Source organism: Hipposideros armiger, unplaced genomic scaffold (genome assembly GCF_001890085.2).
Source record: "Hipposideros armiger isolate ML-2016 unplaced genomic scaffold, ASM189008v1 scaffold_591, whole genome shotgun sequence".
Taxonomy (NCBI): Eukaryota; Metazoa; Chordata; class Mammalia; order Chiroptera; family Hipposideridae; genus Hipposideros; species Hipposideros armiger.
In genome coordinates, this window is record NW_017731941.1 from 770,886 (window position 1) to 788,386 (window position 17,501).

General features: G+C 39.6%; 1 protein-coding gene across 1 annotated transcript in view; it reads right to left on the reverse strand.

The window, feature by feature from the left end:
• Positions 1 to 499: 499 nt before the first annotated feature.
• The window catches only part of UBE2R2 (ubiquitin conjugating enzyme E2 R2), a 96,595-nt gene continuing 79,593 nt past the window's right edge, over positions 500 to 17,501 (reverse strand). Inside the window, exons 3-5 of the mRNA XM_019624462.1 lie at positions 16,295 to 16,392; positions 5,796 to 5,930; positions 500 to 3,823 (exon numbers count right to left, since the gene is read on the reverse strand). Of these exons, the coding sequence (XP_019480007.1) occupies positions 3,604 to 3,823; positions 5,796 to 5,930; positions 16,295 to 16,392 (453 nt within the window). The 3' untranslated portion in view covers positions 500 to 3,603. The remainder of the gene's footprint in view (positions 3,824 to 5,795; positions 5,931 to 16,294; positions 16,393 to 17,501) is intronic.

Genomic DNA, 17,501 nt, shown 5'->3' on the forward strand with positions numbered 1-17,501 from the left:
GTTAACCCACAGCCTGGGATCCTGACCAGAAAAAAACGTAAGTGTTTGCAACCTGAAACTAAATGGGAACTTTTATTAAAGTAAACTAAGTGATCTGCCTGATCCCTGCTTTTAGCAGGAAGTTTGGAAGATAAGCGACAATGAAAACCAGTGGCCTCCTAAGGAGGGCAGTGGAGCACTCCTCCATCCCTCCCACTGACCTACTTGTACTGGCAGATTGTGCCCTATTTCAGAATTAAGGTTAACAAATGTGGCTATGTCTTTAATAACCTTTCTTGAAAGATAATAAGGATTGGGGATGTTTATTATGCAAGGTGAGCTAAGGCAGAATGCCATAAAAGGCAGGTCAGCAAGATTTGTTTTTTGTTTGTTTTAATTTTTCAGTTGAGTCCTGGGCATAACCTGCAAGGGAACAGTGGAAATATTCAGACCACCTTTTAGTTTTAACATGAGAAAAGAAAGAAGAGGGTCATCCCATGGGGAAGTAGCAATACAGGTATATTTTATTTCACATTTTATTAGTAGACAGATGGGCAGAAAAAGACAAAATAAACCACTAAAGGAGAGGTTCAACACAAACGCATCAGATAATCTTTTCTCATAAGTTAAACTGAAGAAAAACATCTACAATTTCAGCTAGGAAAACTATTAAAGTCAGGTGTGTCCTGCTGGTTTCAGAATAGTTGAAAATTGCATCTGAATCTTTTTGTAAATGTAAACCTTTTTATCAGGATGGGAGGGGTGGAGAGTTAATTTTCAGTGGAGAACTACACATTTTCCCCTTCAATTTCATATATATATGTCCCCCAAAATAAGGAAACCAGCAAATAAAGAAGCAAATAATTACCAAGAGGAAAGAAGGGACTACAAAAAAAGGTCTGGCTAATAGAAAAGAACTCTGGAATGATATGAAATAGAGGGGGGAAGACTTTGAGAAAAACAACGGAATCATGATATTATACTTTCTCCACCCAGCCTCAAAAAACACAGGCCTGAAAAGCACCCAGAGAGGCCTCCTAGAATCAAAAGGAATCTAAAAATGCAGGGTTTTGAGTTCATGTTACACCAAATGATCAGCACAACTGTAGTCACAAGGTTCTGGCTTGAGCCTGAGATCTCCACTCCTAATAAGAAAAGTGTTACATGCTCAAGTTTTCTTTTGCCACAGGATGTGTTATTCTCAGGACAGAGCTCTGGAACCAGCATCTGGGTTTTACAAGTTAGTGTGAGCTATCAGAATGTCTACCTGTTGGCAAATCAACACACCCCAGTCTTTTCTGGAACTGATTGTACTCTTTTATCAGAGGCAAACCCAGCCCTCAATAGTAATACCCCAAAGGGCTGAGAGGTACAACCACCTGGCTCTCTGGCTCCCTGAGTCAATGTGCAACGGAGGCCAACAGGGCCTAATGGGACAGGGCTGAGCAGCATAGCACCTCCCACAATGCCAAGGTGCCTGGCCTGCCCTGGGAGAGAAATGCTTTAGCAGTAAGGGAAAAGAAAAGCTTAATTTTAGGGCTCCAAAAGAGTAAGACCAAGCTACTGGCTGTAAACGTGTGTGGTGGTGGTGGGGTTTTGGGGGCATTATGAGAGACTTTGGGCTCCAGAATATTTGCAGGTTATTTGGAAGCTATATACTTAAGAAGCGTGGGGAGTAAAAAGCTAGTTTCAACATCCTTCTGTGAAGAGTTTGCAGTCAGAGTGTTTGGTCACAAAGGGCTGTTCTCTGAATCTGACTAGAGTTACTAGATTCAAGGGTCCAAATGACCCTGACCCCATGTGGTTTGGACAGATTCTGGGACCAGGCTCAACACTGTCCCATATGAACCTTAGCATATTAAATGTTCTCACTAATACTAGACCAAACTTGAGAGGCCAGAGAGGCTTGCTGGGAATTAGTCAGCAAACATTTGTAGAGTCTGAAGAGTGAATGAAAACCCTGAGATCAGAAAGGAAGGAGGAGCTAAGGAAGTAAGCATCACCTACTCTGTCCTAGGATCCATCCTACCCTGTCCCTCATCAACTCTTGTTTTTTCTGAGCTAAGATCTGAAGAAAAGGAGTTGACACTAGTGCACAGGGATCGAAGTAGGATTATAGTCTTTGCTGTATTTTCTTTCCAAAACCTGTGATTTTACATTATAACGATTTTCCCCACTGAAAGAACACTGCCCTCCTATGAACTGGCCCACTCCCATAAGAAAGTCACCGCCAAGTTCTGAAGTCCCTGGTTGGTGAAGGTTGATGGATCTCAGTATTGACTGAAGTAACACATGATCAAGACCCGGGAAATCAAAGCTGCGGCAATTGCTTGGCAGGAAGATCTAGTGTCACCAGACAATGCCTGCAGCCAGCTCCCTCAGCCCAGGGCAGGCTCCGTGCACAGCTTCTGCTTGTAATCCGCAGCCAGAGTCCATTGAAAGGAGAGAAAAGTCCAGGTCACATCCACTGAGGAAAGGTAACCGGTCACTCATGTCTCACATATATCCACAGTTATCACTAGCTCAATGAAAACCAAAATCTTAACACATGCACCTAGTATTAATACTGAGTAATCAAGACTGTCTGCTTAAAAAAAAAATCCTCATGGTAAAGTTGTATCTTTTAGGGAAAGGCCTTGTTAAATACATAAAACATGTTTTCATGTTTTCTCTCCCAACAGTGGTCACCAGTAGTTTTGACTTTTCCCCCCAGCAGCATCGACCAGAGTTGGCATAGTGATTTTTCACTGTGTTGCCGTCACTAAGATTCCACGCCACTAATCCCCACTCTCCCCTGACTCCCTGGGGAGGGAGGGAGACCAACTCTGCCTTTAAAATAAATAGCAATCAAGTGCTCAGTTCTATGTAAAGTATGAATATTTATTTCAGGCTTTAGATCCCAATCGATTTCAAAAAACAAAATCTGATTTCTCTCCTCAGAGTACTGAGGCCTCTGTGTTAGGATGATTTCCTGAAGGCTGAAGGGGCTCTGCCCTTAGGAACACATTTCATCAGGCTTAGCACAAAGTCCCTGACGCCCACTGTATCCCAGACTTAAGACAGGAAAGAAACGAAATTTACCACCATGGGGCTGAACAAATGCACACACACTAATGTAAATGGAGCAGCTAAACCTTGGCAAAATATTTTTTTAAAGTTTGTTTTGTGGGATTTTGTGTTTTTTTTTTCTTCCATTTTCTTTTGCTACCCAGCATATGCAGCGCTTATGAACTCCCAATGGGTTCTCAGCTTTAAACACATTAAACGTCTTGTGAATGACTAATTCTTCAAGAATCTAAAAACAGACCAAACGTGTTTTGCTGTGAACACTTTGTAGACACAAAGTGAGGCAGGGGTTTGGATTGAAAGGAAAAAAAAAATCAATACAGTGATGAAAGGGTAAAGAATGCAAGAATTCGGACATACTGTGGAGGATTACCTTCTCTCCATTAAGAGGTCCATAAAAAGGAGCGAACTGAGATCCATAGGGGAGTCAGCAGGAGCTGTGTTTGTTTCCCCACCCCCATGATAGGTTGTTGCTGAGGGGCCACTGCCAGGTCCCCACTTGCTCCCCTCCCTTTGGCCTGAGACGGCAGGGCAGTACAGGGGCATCCATGGAGCACGTCACGACTCCTCATTCCCAGAATCATCATCATCATAACAGTCGGCATCTTCTTCCTCCTCATCTTCATCATCAATGTCATCGTCGTACAAGTCGTCATAAAGCAAATCTGAGCTGTTGTCATTGGAAGGCACTTTAGTTTTGATGCAGTATTCCGCCAGCGTCGTGGGGACTTTCACTCCATCCTTTTCTGCTTCGGCTTTAGTGGCTGAAACCTGTTTCCTGCAGGGAGGATATAGATTAGTAAGTCTTGGATTTATAATTGGCCTTTCTAAATAATCAAGATGACTCAGGTTTCTGAACTTTAGTACCTGCCTGAAAGCACCTGACAGCCTCTGCTACACCACTCTCAGCCTATCAAGTACCGTTCTGAAGGACACTTAATAATGACCTCAGATTTTTTTTTCACCTAGTTGTTTTTTTAAGACCTGATGCCTCTCAATTTCCTGAATCAGAATATACATTCAAGCAATGTAAAACTACTTAAAATTTTCTTGACATGCCATGCTATCGTACACCTGTTTTTGGCAAACATGTTTCTCTCCCTGAAGAGGCTTTTTCCTTCCCTTTTTTACCTGAAAAATTCTTATTTGTGAGGCATTATCTCTCCTAGGAACCCCATAACATTATACATTCCTTCTACTGTATCTTCTTTAAGCCTCTCTTATTGTGCTCATTATATCACATGGTCAGTCATCTGTTTGTTTACAAATGTGCTCCCCTGGGAGAAAGACTGTATGTGCTCCTTAATGACCTAGCACAGTACCTGACACAAAGCTGGTGAATAAATGTTCAAAGAAAGAATGACAAAGAAACCCTTAAATTAAGAAATATGAAGAATACAAATATCTTGGGAGTATTCATGCATTCTTCACTTATTAAATCCTACCTTTCCTTGAACATGAGGCTCCCATCCTGTTTCATGAAGCACTCCCATTTTTCAATCCTCAATCCGCTCCCGCTCCTCTAAATTTCTATAGGTCCTTACTATTTATACTAATTATCTTCAGTCTTTGGTATACACCAGTAACCTTGGTGGCTGATACAAAACACTGATGTCTAGATTCTATCCTCATAATCCCACGGAATGGCTGTGGATTTGGGGATGGGGGGTTGCTCTAAAGATGTTTGCAGTGGGCAGAAAACTTTGACTACTGCTGATCTATATTATTCAGCTATCAAATGACATGCATTTAAATCTCTGCATGGTTTTGGGGTTTTTTAAGATATCACATGGTATGCTTTTTGTCACTCAAACCTGAACTTAAATATCACCTTCGAGGAGGCCTGTTCTGACAACCCAATTTAAAGCAGCCATCTCCTTCGCATTATCCCACTTATCACTATCTAGTATTTTTTAATTTTGATGATGATCCTCATTTGTATCATGCTTACTAGATTTATAGAGAGGGACACTATTAGTATAAATTCTAGTGCTTACTAAACTCCTATGCACATAATGTGCTGGAACTGTCCTTGGGACTGTCTTTTAAGGGTATAAACATACAACTGTTAAGAACTGAATTTATAACAATCCAAGTACCAATTCTTGGGTGACTATTTTGAAAACCTTATGTATGTCCTACTCAGGATATAACCGAGAACCTAACGCCGTCTACTTTTTTTCCTTTTACACAGATGGGAAAACTAAAGACCCAAAAAGTTAACTGATAAAAAAAAAGGTCACAATGAAGAAGTGTGGCAGAGCTAGGAGTAGATTTCAAGTCTCCTGATTCTTACTCTAGGGTTCTGTTAGACCGTATACTGACGCTGCTGATAATGAAGACACCCAGAAGATACTTGCTGCTATGGTCACAAAGGCCAGTAAATAACAGGGCTTCGTTAATAAAAATTTTGAAACAAAAATACATGGAATGTCTGGAATACATTGGGTGCTTACTACACTTACTGGGCATATGGAAATCCACAATCATCCCTAAAATGACTAGGAGGGAGTTTGCAAACCTGACTGGCTCAGAACCTCGAAGTTCTGGCCGAGGAAATCCGAGCTGTGGCAGTGCTACCTCGTAGTGTGTGTGTGTGCTTGCTCAAAAGCCAGACTCATTGGGCTCAGGCACAAATCTCCTCCCAGACAATCAATCTAATTGAGAGAAATGGAAGTTCAATTTAACCCCCTGCCCTGGTTCTAGGACATTACTTTGGTTCTAAGTATAAAGACTTGAAAGCACCTTACCTAATGATTTCAGCATATTCTTTGTCTTTTCCTTTACTGTCCCTCCATTTCCTGAACATAACTGAAGCATCCACATTGGCTGGGGAGAAGGTGTTGGGCTCATTAAGCAATGAGATTACACTTAACAGGATAGTCCTAGAAACAGGAAAAAACGGTCAGCTGTAAATACTCATAGTCACAGGATTCAAAAGTATTCTTTTAAGACTACAATATTTGAGACCTTAGGGAAATGGAAATTGAGTATCATAAAATTTTGTTTTCAGTACTCAGTTAACTGGGAGACAAAAGCAGAGGCAATAGTAAGTCTAGCATAGGATCTTAACAGGGCATAAAACTAGAAGGCACTGCCTTAACTGGCTACATGTTCCAATCTGCAAAAAGTGGAGGTCTGGAAGCTTTTCAAATTAACACTTTAACAATTAAAAGTGCAATAGGAAGAAGAAAAGCAATTTTATCTAGCTTCAAGACAATCTTTTCGTGGAAGAGGGTAAAAATGATACTACTCCATACATCCAATTCTAATCGTGGCTGCTTAGAAGATCTAAAAACCAGTATTACATATAAATGTATTTCTATTCCATACTTTTAAGGGAAGAAAGACAGAGTTAAGCAGAAAAATAGAGGAGATACAAAAAAAGTCTGAATAACAAATCTTTATTCAAAAATTTTACTAAGTACCTACTATGTGCCAGAGGCACGAAGTGAGATGTTGGGTGTACAACAGTGAACAAGCTAGATGTCATCCCTGCTCTCCCAGGGCTTATAAGTCTCGTGGGAGTTATTAACAGGCAATTTTCATCCACAGATAAAAACTAGACACCTTAATCACGGGGAATAAAGTTTGTTAGATAAAATAAGTAGAAGAGCACAATAGGCTCCCAAAATATTCCAGATTATTCCCAGGCTTTTTTTCCCTAAAAGCTGTGTGCATGTACGTAAAGAGAATAATGGGAGGAAAAATTAAATTTCTCTACCTTTTCTCATTGGTGCGAGGTTATAGATTGTGTTGTTGCAAAATAGCCTTTTGCTCCTGGCCCCAAGCAAAAAATAAAGGGAGGGAACCAGGCAATTAGATGTTTGATTTGATGAAACCTTTTCCTAAAAAGGGTAAAGAGTTTCTGTTATGTGATTATACAATATTATGACAAAGGTACTTTTAAAGAAAACTTCCCCATCCAGTTAAAATCCATCTCTCTCTCGCTCTCTCTCTCCCTCTCGCTCTCCCTCTCTCCTCTCTCTCTCTCTCTCACACACACACACACACACACACACACCTTTCTATTACGTTAAGAATAATTCCTTGCCCCTCCTGCCAAGATCCTTCTGGATGTCTCCAAAAATTACATTAAAATAATTCAAAGAAAGTCATCCCTGCCAATAATGGGAAATGGACATAACACCCCAAAAGCAAAAGAAAAATGTAGGTAGAAAATTCCATAAGGGTTGCTTCAGAAGAAAACATAAAACCTGTTAGAAAGATAAGCAGGATAAGGACAAAGTGTGGTATAAAGAGAAAAAAAACCTAATGGTTTAGATCAGCACTGTATACTTCCAACCTCCTGTGATGATGGAAATGTATAATCTGTGATTTCCATATGGTAACCACTAGCCACATGTGGCCATTGAGCGCTTTGAAAGGTAGCCTGTGCAACTGAGGAACTGAATTTTTAATAATAAGTTTAAATAGTCACATGTCTAGATGAATCATATTAATTGAATCAGGAAATTTTCCCGACGAGTCAGTTTCACTAAGTTGATTTTCTTATGTCGTGTATATTATTAAAATACTATATTGGGAAATACAATTTTCAAAAAGTGAATCATCCATCCACTTCTCCCAAAACAAGAACGTACTTCTACCATGTACTCATAAACTGAAATCCATGATGCTTTCAGAAGCAACAGGTTCTATAGTGGACTGTGATAACAGTTAACCCAGCAGGCTTTAATTCCTCCATTTGGAATGCAGAATCTTTTTTTGTATGGGGAACCCATTCCATTGGTCAGGTGGGTTTAAATCTCCTTCCCTTACTATCATGCCACACCTTCAAACAAACCACCTATCTATATCCACAGCAGTAGATACCGTACCACCAAGTGCTGGCCAAAGGAGTCTATCCATCTTGTCAAGATGGATTGGGGGCTTTGCATGCAACCCATGCTGGGGCAATCAGAACCCGGTGGGAAATACGATGGTTCTAAACTAACAGCAGAAAAGCAATTTTTATTCTTGATTGGACTGATAACTGAGAATATGGAAAGTGTAAAGCTGGTGGCCATCTTTGTCACCAAGTGGTGAGAGCCTGCCTTATAACAAAGCCAATATATAGAGCAAAACAGAATTGCTATTTTTTTCCTCAAAGATTAGAATTCAAAAGAATATAATTCAAAAGCAACATCCTATTCAAAACTTCCCAACCAGTATGTTGTGGATGGGTTACAGGTAAATTATGCCTGTATTGTTCACTCAGGCAGTTGGGTGGGTCAAACCAGGAACAACTTGAGTCTCTGGAACATCAACTTTTGGCCAAAGGATCATCTTCAGTTTACTACACTGTGATCTACAAATACTATCATTCCATTTTTTTCTATGTTCCATGACTGGAAAAGGTTTGGAGAAAATGTCATATGTAGTTTAAATTGCCTAACCCTTGTACCAAAATAATTTAACACAGGCATTACACTTGTAGCATAGTAAACAACTCTGCTAGGTTAAGTATTCTAATTTTTATAGAATGGAAAAGCCAAACTGTTAAGACAATGCTGGCAGAATGTATAAAACATGCTTTCCTTTGTTGCCATCTTTTGCTATTGTTTGTTTCAGTGTTTAAAAATCTATTCATTTTTAAAAATTTTTCAGAAGAAAAAAAAAACCAGAAGGTACAGAGGATTAACAATATGTGAAAAGAAGGGAAAGAATGACCAAATAATGCAACTATCAAATTAATATTCCCCAATGACTAGATTACTCAAGCCCACTGAAGGGACTGGTTTCCTGCAGATCATGAACAAAGGGGAAAGGATCAGGAAAACAACAGACACTCTTTCTTAGTCTTATTCTAGCCATATGAAGTTCACAGTTCCAAGCTCTGGGTTTAGCAACAACATTGAGTTGTGTTTGTCTATTTAGACAATATTGTGGCACTTGGGCATAAACTTTCTGGATTAGAATAGATTCTGAGGGTCCGTCCCCAGACTCTGTGCTCATATAAAGAAAAACTCTGGGGCTGGCCGAGTGGCACATTGGTTAAGAACTGGCTTGGGATGCCAGAGGGCCCCGGTTTGGATCCCACATATGAGGGCCAGTGACACTGCCCTCTACAGCTAAGATGCTGAACAACAGCTCGACCTGGAGCTGGGCTGCCGTGGGTCGCCGGCGACGGCATAGGCTGCAGTCCCCTGCTGCAGTGGGTTGCCATGGGCTACCGTGTGTAGCCAGCAGCCAGCATGAGCGGCCATCCAGAAGCCGGCGACTGATCTGCCTCACCCAGGAAGAGCGCAATGATGGTGCCAGCTTGGGCCAGTGAAGCGACATCCTCCACAAATAGACTGAAGAACAAAAGGAGAGCAACTTGTCTTTTCCCCTTCCCCCAATTCCCCAATAAAATCTTAAAAAAAAAAAGAAAAACTCCGTTGCCCTTCTCTAGGTATAGAACAGGTTTGGTTGTCCAAATCCAGTAGTGTTAACGTGTGAAAATAAAGAACAGACCTAAATCAGTAAGAATTTGGGATACAAATGAGGGACAGAGAGTTTTTAAGTGTTTTCAACTTATTGCACAATTCCCATGATCACCACCATTCTCAGAGTTACAGGTACTCCTAGAAATAAATGTGCTCCCTTCACCTCCACTTTAAGCTTGGGCAAGGGGCTATGGGTATGAGTTTTTAGGACAGAGGATCTGGGCCAAAATACAAAAATGCTCAGAGGAGAAAGGAAGTACAGACAAAAGGATAGGCAAAAGCACTCCACATAGTCTTCAGGTTCATGTTTCAGATCATTTTGCCTGCTTCAGTGTCTTTGTCAGAGATGGTTTAGCTATCTTCTTTTGAATAAAAAGTAAGTTTGTAAACAATAAAAACACCCAAAGAAAATGAAGACCAACTAATTTCCCTCTCTCTCTGTCTCTCTCTCTCTCTCTCTCTCACTAGCAAACTAGCAAGTTGTGAAGTTCTACAGAGCTAGGACATGTTTAAAAAAAACCAACAAAACTAAAAAAACATTTAACAGAGATAGGAAATCAGAATTATGCATCTATGACCCAATGGGTAATATTGTATTTGCCCCTTTTCAACATATAGACAGTAGTCAATGAGATGGGTCTGCCCTTTCTCTGTTACCCTCTATGTCACCACAAGTACAACTTTAGCAGGGAGGGCAGAAAACTGGCCCTGTCACACAAGCATAAGACCTGGCTTGCGGATCTGCCTAGAAACTAAGCAGGAAAAGTATGGAATTTTGCAGAATCAAAGATTGGCATTTTTCCTCCAGTGTATACACATACCCTCCAAGCAGCATGTGAGCTAGAAAGGGTTCATTTTTAAAAACCTAAATTTACTTGACTCTTAAAACATACATATTCTCACACACAGATGGAGATGCAGAAAGAGACAGAGATACTGACTGATTTGAGATTCTTAGGTTTTACAGGCCTCGCATAATTTGATGGAAAGTGATATATGGAGAAGTGAAGCCCAGCGCCTAATCCTTCTAGTTGACCTGGGTCCTTTAATCTCTCGTTTTCATTATTTCAAAAGATGGGCCAGTGACACCAGAAGATGTCCTAGTTGAAACTCAGTCCTCATTACGATTTCAAGATGGGAGAAGAATTTAAAGACGATGTGTGGCAAAGAAGTCTCCTGTGACTGAGAAAATATGGTAGCTGAATGGGTCACATATTACACATAGTTTTTCTTTATGCTGGTAAAGCAACTAACAAATATAACAGTTCCTGCTGTGCAGTCCTGGAGCTGCTGCAGATTGGCATGTACCTGAGAACACATGGTAGGAATGAAGGTCTCAGATTAAAATATCCAAAAACACAAAACCAGAACATATTATTTAAAAAGGAAAATTTAAAAATACACAAAGTATGTATATGCACAGAATAAAAATGGCAAATCAAGGGCAGTGGGATCTAATGTGCAAACATCAAAGGAGCAAACAAAATCACCCTGGCTCAGAATGGGCTTTACAGGAGCCCCAGGAAGAACAGGGCTATAGCCATCTCCCTTGACCTTGACTACTTTGCCACCCACTGCTTAGGGCAGTCCCTAACTCCCTGCCCTTTCAGTGGGTTATAGGTAAGACTAGACAAGAAAACATCCTACTTGCTCCAGAGACAGAGACCCTTCTACATGAAGCCGTGTCCTCTGGAGTGAGTCCATAAGTCTGGTTCCATGCTTTATCTTCACAGTGGCGAAGAAAACACTATGTATCCATCCTTCAAAGCAAAGCAAATCCCTACACCAAGACCACTTTCCTATCAAGAGCCTGGAAAAGATATGACAGTTCTGGAGATGGTGCCTGAGAGAAAAAAGTTGAGAACTTTCCTGCAAGGTCTGAGAGCCAGCACCCCCGCCCGCCCCCAAGTTCCCACTTGGTTCTGAACAAAGCATGGATTAAGGCACATGTTTCTGCCACCAGGAAGAAGAGAGAGAGTGTTGTGATTAAGGCACATGTTTCTGCCACCAGGAAGAAGAGAGAGAGTGTTGTAGGCTCCTAATCACAGACATGTGGCAGCATCAGGGGTCCCTACCCTCCCAACTCTTTGCTGACTAATGCCTACTCCTTAAAATGTCCCAATTCCATAAGGAACTCTCATACCCTTAAACTTAATCCTGGGCACATGAATACAGGGCTGTGGATCTCTTCCAGAAAGAGAACTACTGAGCTTTTAGTAGACTAGTTGGTTGATGTTCTGGATGCCTACAGTTGTAGCGTAACACTTTTTCCTTGCTTCCCCCTTTTGCCAACTCTCATTACACACTAGGTCTTGTGATAAAAATTGACTTAGGCTCTTAAAGGTAACTGAAATGCCTTATTCTTCAGGTTACAAAAACCTTCCATGTACAACTTTATTTTCTGAATTATGTTCATTGAGGTGCTGAATGAAAGACCAGTGCAGGTGGTCATGGAGAAGGCCAAACAAGTGAATATGGAACCACTTTCAGATAACCCTGTCATGTAGGAGTCAGGATCTTACAACAGGCTGAGCTGAACTTAATGCCACCTCCACTGCTGTCTTGCTACAGCCACCCATAAACTGGATATGGAGCTCAGAACCCTCAGTCTAACAACTGCTGACTCTAGAGAATTTAGCAGCAAAGAATATCGGGGAAAATACCTAGTACCTCAAATCTTGCCTCTTGATATTTCAGTGCCATAAATGACCTGTGAGAAATATGTACAATTCACAAGTCTAAGAAACCCCTTGCCTCACAACAAATAACACAGAAACAAGAGGGAAAGTATTCCACATCCACTCTAGATATTGCTTTCTTGACTTTTCAGAGTTCTCAGCACCACCAGGTGGTTCCACGCAGATGATGTTTCACAAGGCATACAAAACACTCTATGTTCCCCTAGAAATTCACAAACACCAAAACCCTCCATTCACTCTCCGACTCCCAAGATAAACACATTGAAGGAACATCCAGTGATTACAGAAGCTAAGACAAAAGTCCAAAAAAGGAACAAATGATTTCCAATGCAAATACCTTTTAGAGCTGTGTATAAAGACCAAAGGGGCAATCTGCAGATAACTAGTTCTGGTTGTGAAGCCTCTAAACAAAAAAGCAGGGTAGGTAATCCCTGAGGTGGAGTTCAAGGAATGCTTCTAAACTGGGGTTCACGTGACCTGAGAGCCAAATGATGCTGGTACCCAAAGTGTCAGAGGTAGTTTTAGATGGGCAGATTAGAATGAAAGGAGTCCCCTACCCACAAAAGACTGGATTAAATTAGGAACAAGCTCATCTCAAAAGAAAAAAATGGTCATAATATTTAAAGCTGAGATAAGGCAAGTAATACAGTCTGTGTGTCTGTCTGTATTTATGCAGGAGAAGACAAAAATCAAGTAAGGTTCAAATGACCAGCTACAACTGTGTGATGTGTAAGGAACATGAGAGATGAAAAAGTAGTTATTTTGCTAATAATCATAAAAGATCCTATGTAAAACAGTGGTCTTAAAGCTAATATATACATGTCCGTGGAGGTACATGAAGTATCATATCAGTTCTCCTTTGCCAGTCTCCCCTTTCACAATTGCCTTTTACAAAAAAAATGCATGCCTCCCACATATTCCTATAGTGGTGATGAAACATCAGGGGTACAAAACAGAAAATTACAAATAGAGCCAACTGTTTTTCCCTTTTTATAAATAATTTTGTTAAAAGCATACAGTGATGTCTAAAAAGGAGTATTTTGGCATGTGATAGAATACAATAAATTCAGATACATATAGACTGGGGCTGCTGAAGTATATTTTCATTAAAACGAACTCAATTATCCCAACTCTGATTATTAAGAAATGCATCATTCCTGAGGGGGGTCCCTCAGGAATGTAAAAGTAAAGCAGACAGTATAAGCAATATGTGGTGATTCCTTATTTCATAAACATAATAAACTATGGCAAGGCTCTGTGCCTGATCGATATATCTGAGAATTAGAATTCAGAGGCATGATGGTTGTCAAGGTGAGGTGTATCAACACATTTATTTGAATTAAAAAAGGGAGGGCCGGCCAAGTGGAGCATTGGTTAAGAGCTGGCTTGGGATGCCAGAGGGCCCCAGTTCAGATCCCACATATGAGGGCCAGTGACACTGCCCTCTACAGCTAAGATGCTGAACAACAGCTCAACCTGGAGCTGGGCTGCCGTGAGTCGCTGGCGACGGCGTAGGCTGCAGCCCCTGCTGCAGTGGGTTGCCATGGGCTACCGTGTGTAGCCAGCAGCCAGCGTGAGCGGCCAGCAGCCGGAGTGAGCGGCCATCCAGAAGCCGGCGACTGATCTGCCTTGCCTGGGAAGAGCGCAATGATGGTGCCAACTTGGGCCAGTGAAGCAACGTCCTCCACAACTAGACGGAAGAACAAAAGGACAGCAACTTGTCTGTTCCCCTTCCCCCAATTCCTCAGCACTGTTCCCATCCCCCAATTCACCAATAAAAAATCTTAAAAAAAAAAAAAAAAGAAAGGGAGTCACTGACTTTCTGATTTAAAAATATACTGGCAAATGTGTTGAAATCCAAAATACATCATTTTCTGTACCCTTTCTAAGTATATTAGATTGGATACCATAGCTAAAGGAATGAGTAAACAGCATAATCAATAGTTATTTGATATGTCTTGAACAGACAGACTCTTTGGGATACACGTCCCAGAAAGTGTGAAGTAAATAACTTGGTTAAGAACTTGGTAAGAAATCCTTCTGCAAGTCAGAAAGCTTCCAATTCTTTCCTTTTGACAAAAGTGGAGATCCTAATCAAGTTACTAGTTTTCAGATCATTAAAAAATGATTAACAAAATGATTTCATAAATAAAGGGGGAGAACAGATCAATCTGTGCAGAAGAATGTGAAATAATTTATACAGATATCCCAGCCTCAAAAAGATATAATTCCCCACTCCTTGAAGTGTGGGCTACACCTATGACTTCCTTTCAAAAAGTATACAGGATGGAAAGGGAGAAAAGACTAACTTCACAGTGGAGAAACCCTAAAAACAGAGTCTCAGCCAGGTAATGAATATTAACATCAACAGTGATAAGTCACATTGATAGTATGCACCCTTGATATAACATGATGAAAATGTACAGTTGATCCTTGAACAACACAGGGGCTGGGGGCGCCGACCTCTGCACAGTCTAAAATCCATGTAGAATTTTTGATTCCCCCAAAACTTAACTACATTCGTCCCTCAGTATCCATGGAGGATTGGTTTTAAGACCCCCCCATGGATACCAAAATCTGTGGATGCTCAAGTCCCTTATATAAAATGGCGTAGAACAATGGACGCATACAGTTGGCCTTCCAAATCCATGGATTCCTGAAAATACTGTTTTTGATCTGTGGTTGTTTGAATCTGCAGATGCAAGACCCGGGGATACGGAGGGCTAATGGTATATTTATTGAGAAAAATTCTGTGTATAAGTGGGCCCGTAAAGTTCAAACCGTGTTGTTTAAGGGTCAGCTGCACTTCACCTCTGTGGTTTTCCTCCTCAATATTCATAACCCCAGCCTAATAATCAGAGAAACAACAGAAAAACTCCAATTGGGGGACATTCTACAAAATACCTGATTGGTACTCCTCAAAAATGTCAAGGTCATCAAAAACCAGGAAAGGCTAAGAAACTGTTACAGTTGCCCAAGGAGACATGCCTATGAAATATAATGTGGCATCGTACATGGGATTCTGGACTAGAAAAACGACATTAGGTAAAAACTAAAGAAATATGAAAGAGTATGGACTTTAGTTAATAATGTATTAATATTGGTTCACTAATTATAATAAATGAACAATACTAATGGTTAGATAACAATAAAGAAAACTGGTGAGTGTAGGGTATATGGAAATTACCTTTACTTTCTTCACAATTTTTCTGAAAATCTAAAGCTGTTCTAAAATTTTAAGTTATGTTAAAAAAACATCTTTGATGACAAACACAATGAAGTATCACATCCACCAACTAGAATGACTATAATAAACAAACAAATGAAAACCCCACAGATAATGTTAATGAAGATGTGTAGAACTGGAATTCTCACACACTACTGATGGGAATGTACTAATTAGTGCAGCCACAAAAACATGCTGGCAGTTCCTCAAAAAGTTAAACATTGAGTTACCATATGACCCAGAAATTTGATTCCCAGGTATATATCCAAGGAAACAAAAACATACATACATGTAAAAACTTGTATACAATGGTCATGTGACCAACCCCAACCTATACAGACTAATACTAAAGAAACAGATGACTAAATATCCATCTATCAAGACAGATAGAGCAACAGATCAATCAATAAATAATCAAAGGAAATCACAAGAAATATACAAGACTTCCAAATCTTAAGAACATCCACATATGTATATAAAACAAAGAAAAAACGGATGATGGAAGCTCTTTTAAAAGTAATATATAAAGTCAACTTTGTTTGTAAGGACTAAGACATTTCTGCAAAAAATAGTAAGAATTCTAGAATAAAGAAGCAAACAATCCAAAACACGTAAGTCATGAGATCCAAAGATATAGGATGGAACTTAAGACAACAAAAGAGGGAGAATACAGACTAGAAAAATTCTTCCAAGGTGACCATAGAGAAATAACTAACATATGCATTGATGCTTCATAAATACAACTCTTCAAAATGATGCATACACGCTACTTGAAGCTCTAGCAGGAGACAAAATGACCAAGTATAAAAAGGGTTCTTTTGTACTTGTTAAAAGATAATATCCAATCTTAAGGAACACCTAAAAGTCAGATTATTTCTTATGTAACCCCTTACCTGACATTCTGAGTAGGATTCCACCTTTCGGAGGGCAGTTCACCACTCTGTGGGTCATCTACAGGTGGATGAAGAATTGAAATGCATACATCTCCATTCTACAAAACACAAATATCATATTCAGTAAATACTCAAAAATTATATAAAAAAGGAATATCAGTTCTGCTGAAATTTCTTTTCTCCTACAAAACTTGTTTTCTTATCATTAGGTGAGAAAACATTTTGCTTTTTCTTCACATTGGGAATCAGTGTTAAGAATTAAACTTTTAAAAATTGTAAATATTCATTTTTGACCAATCTGCAAGATATAATTTTTAGTTAAAAACAAACACTATGTCTGTAGTACCATCCTTCTAAAAAATCATTTCAAAATAGAAATAGACAAATACGATAAATCAAGATTCAAGAGTCTTGACAAGCAATTAAATATCTCTATTTTCAGATACATCTGTACCTAAAGGCCATAAAAAGAAACAAACAAAAATCTGTCCTTGCTTAAAATCTGCACAGAGATGCTATAATCAACTTTAGTATCACTGGTTTTAAAAATTATGGTTTCTATAAACTGAAAATATGCCTCAAAACAACTTAACTGTAATACTCTCAGTATACAGATAGAACTCCCCTATAAAGTTTTAATATTTTGGTTTGTAAATTTAAATTATAGGACCTAACCCATAGTACATTTAAGTCAAACACATATGAATTGCTTACCATATGCAAAACAGACTTCTATTCAATAGAAAGGATTGAGTAAGATAAAGTCGCCTATCTCTTGTTCTAAAATTAAAGATTCCAATTTTTTAAAAATTAGAAGTATAACTATATAATGTGCAAAAGTCTTACATATACAACCCAAATTTAGACATACACAGATACATAACCACATCAAGATATCAGAACATTTTTAAAAGGACGGTAAAATTTTAATAATATCAAATAATATATTGTAGAGTTTGGCTCAAATAAACTCTTATTTAAAATTTAAAAAAATGTTCTACAACTCTTGTATTATTATTGGATGTCGTGAGAATGATAAAAAAAGATAACAAAAGGGCCGGCCAAGTGGTGCGATGGTTAAGAACTGGCTTAGGATGCCAGAGGGCCCCGGTTCGGATACCACATATGAGGGCCAGTGACACTGCCCTCCACAGCTAAGATGCTGAACAACAGCTCAACCTGGAGCTGGGCTGCCATGTGTCGCCAG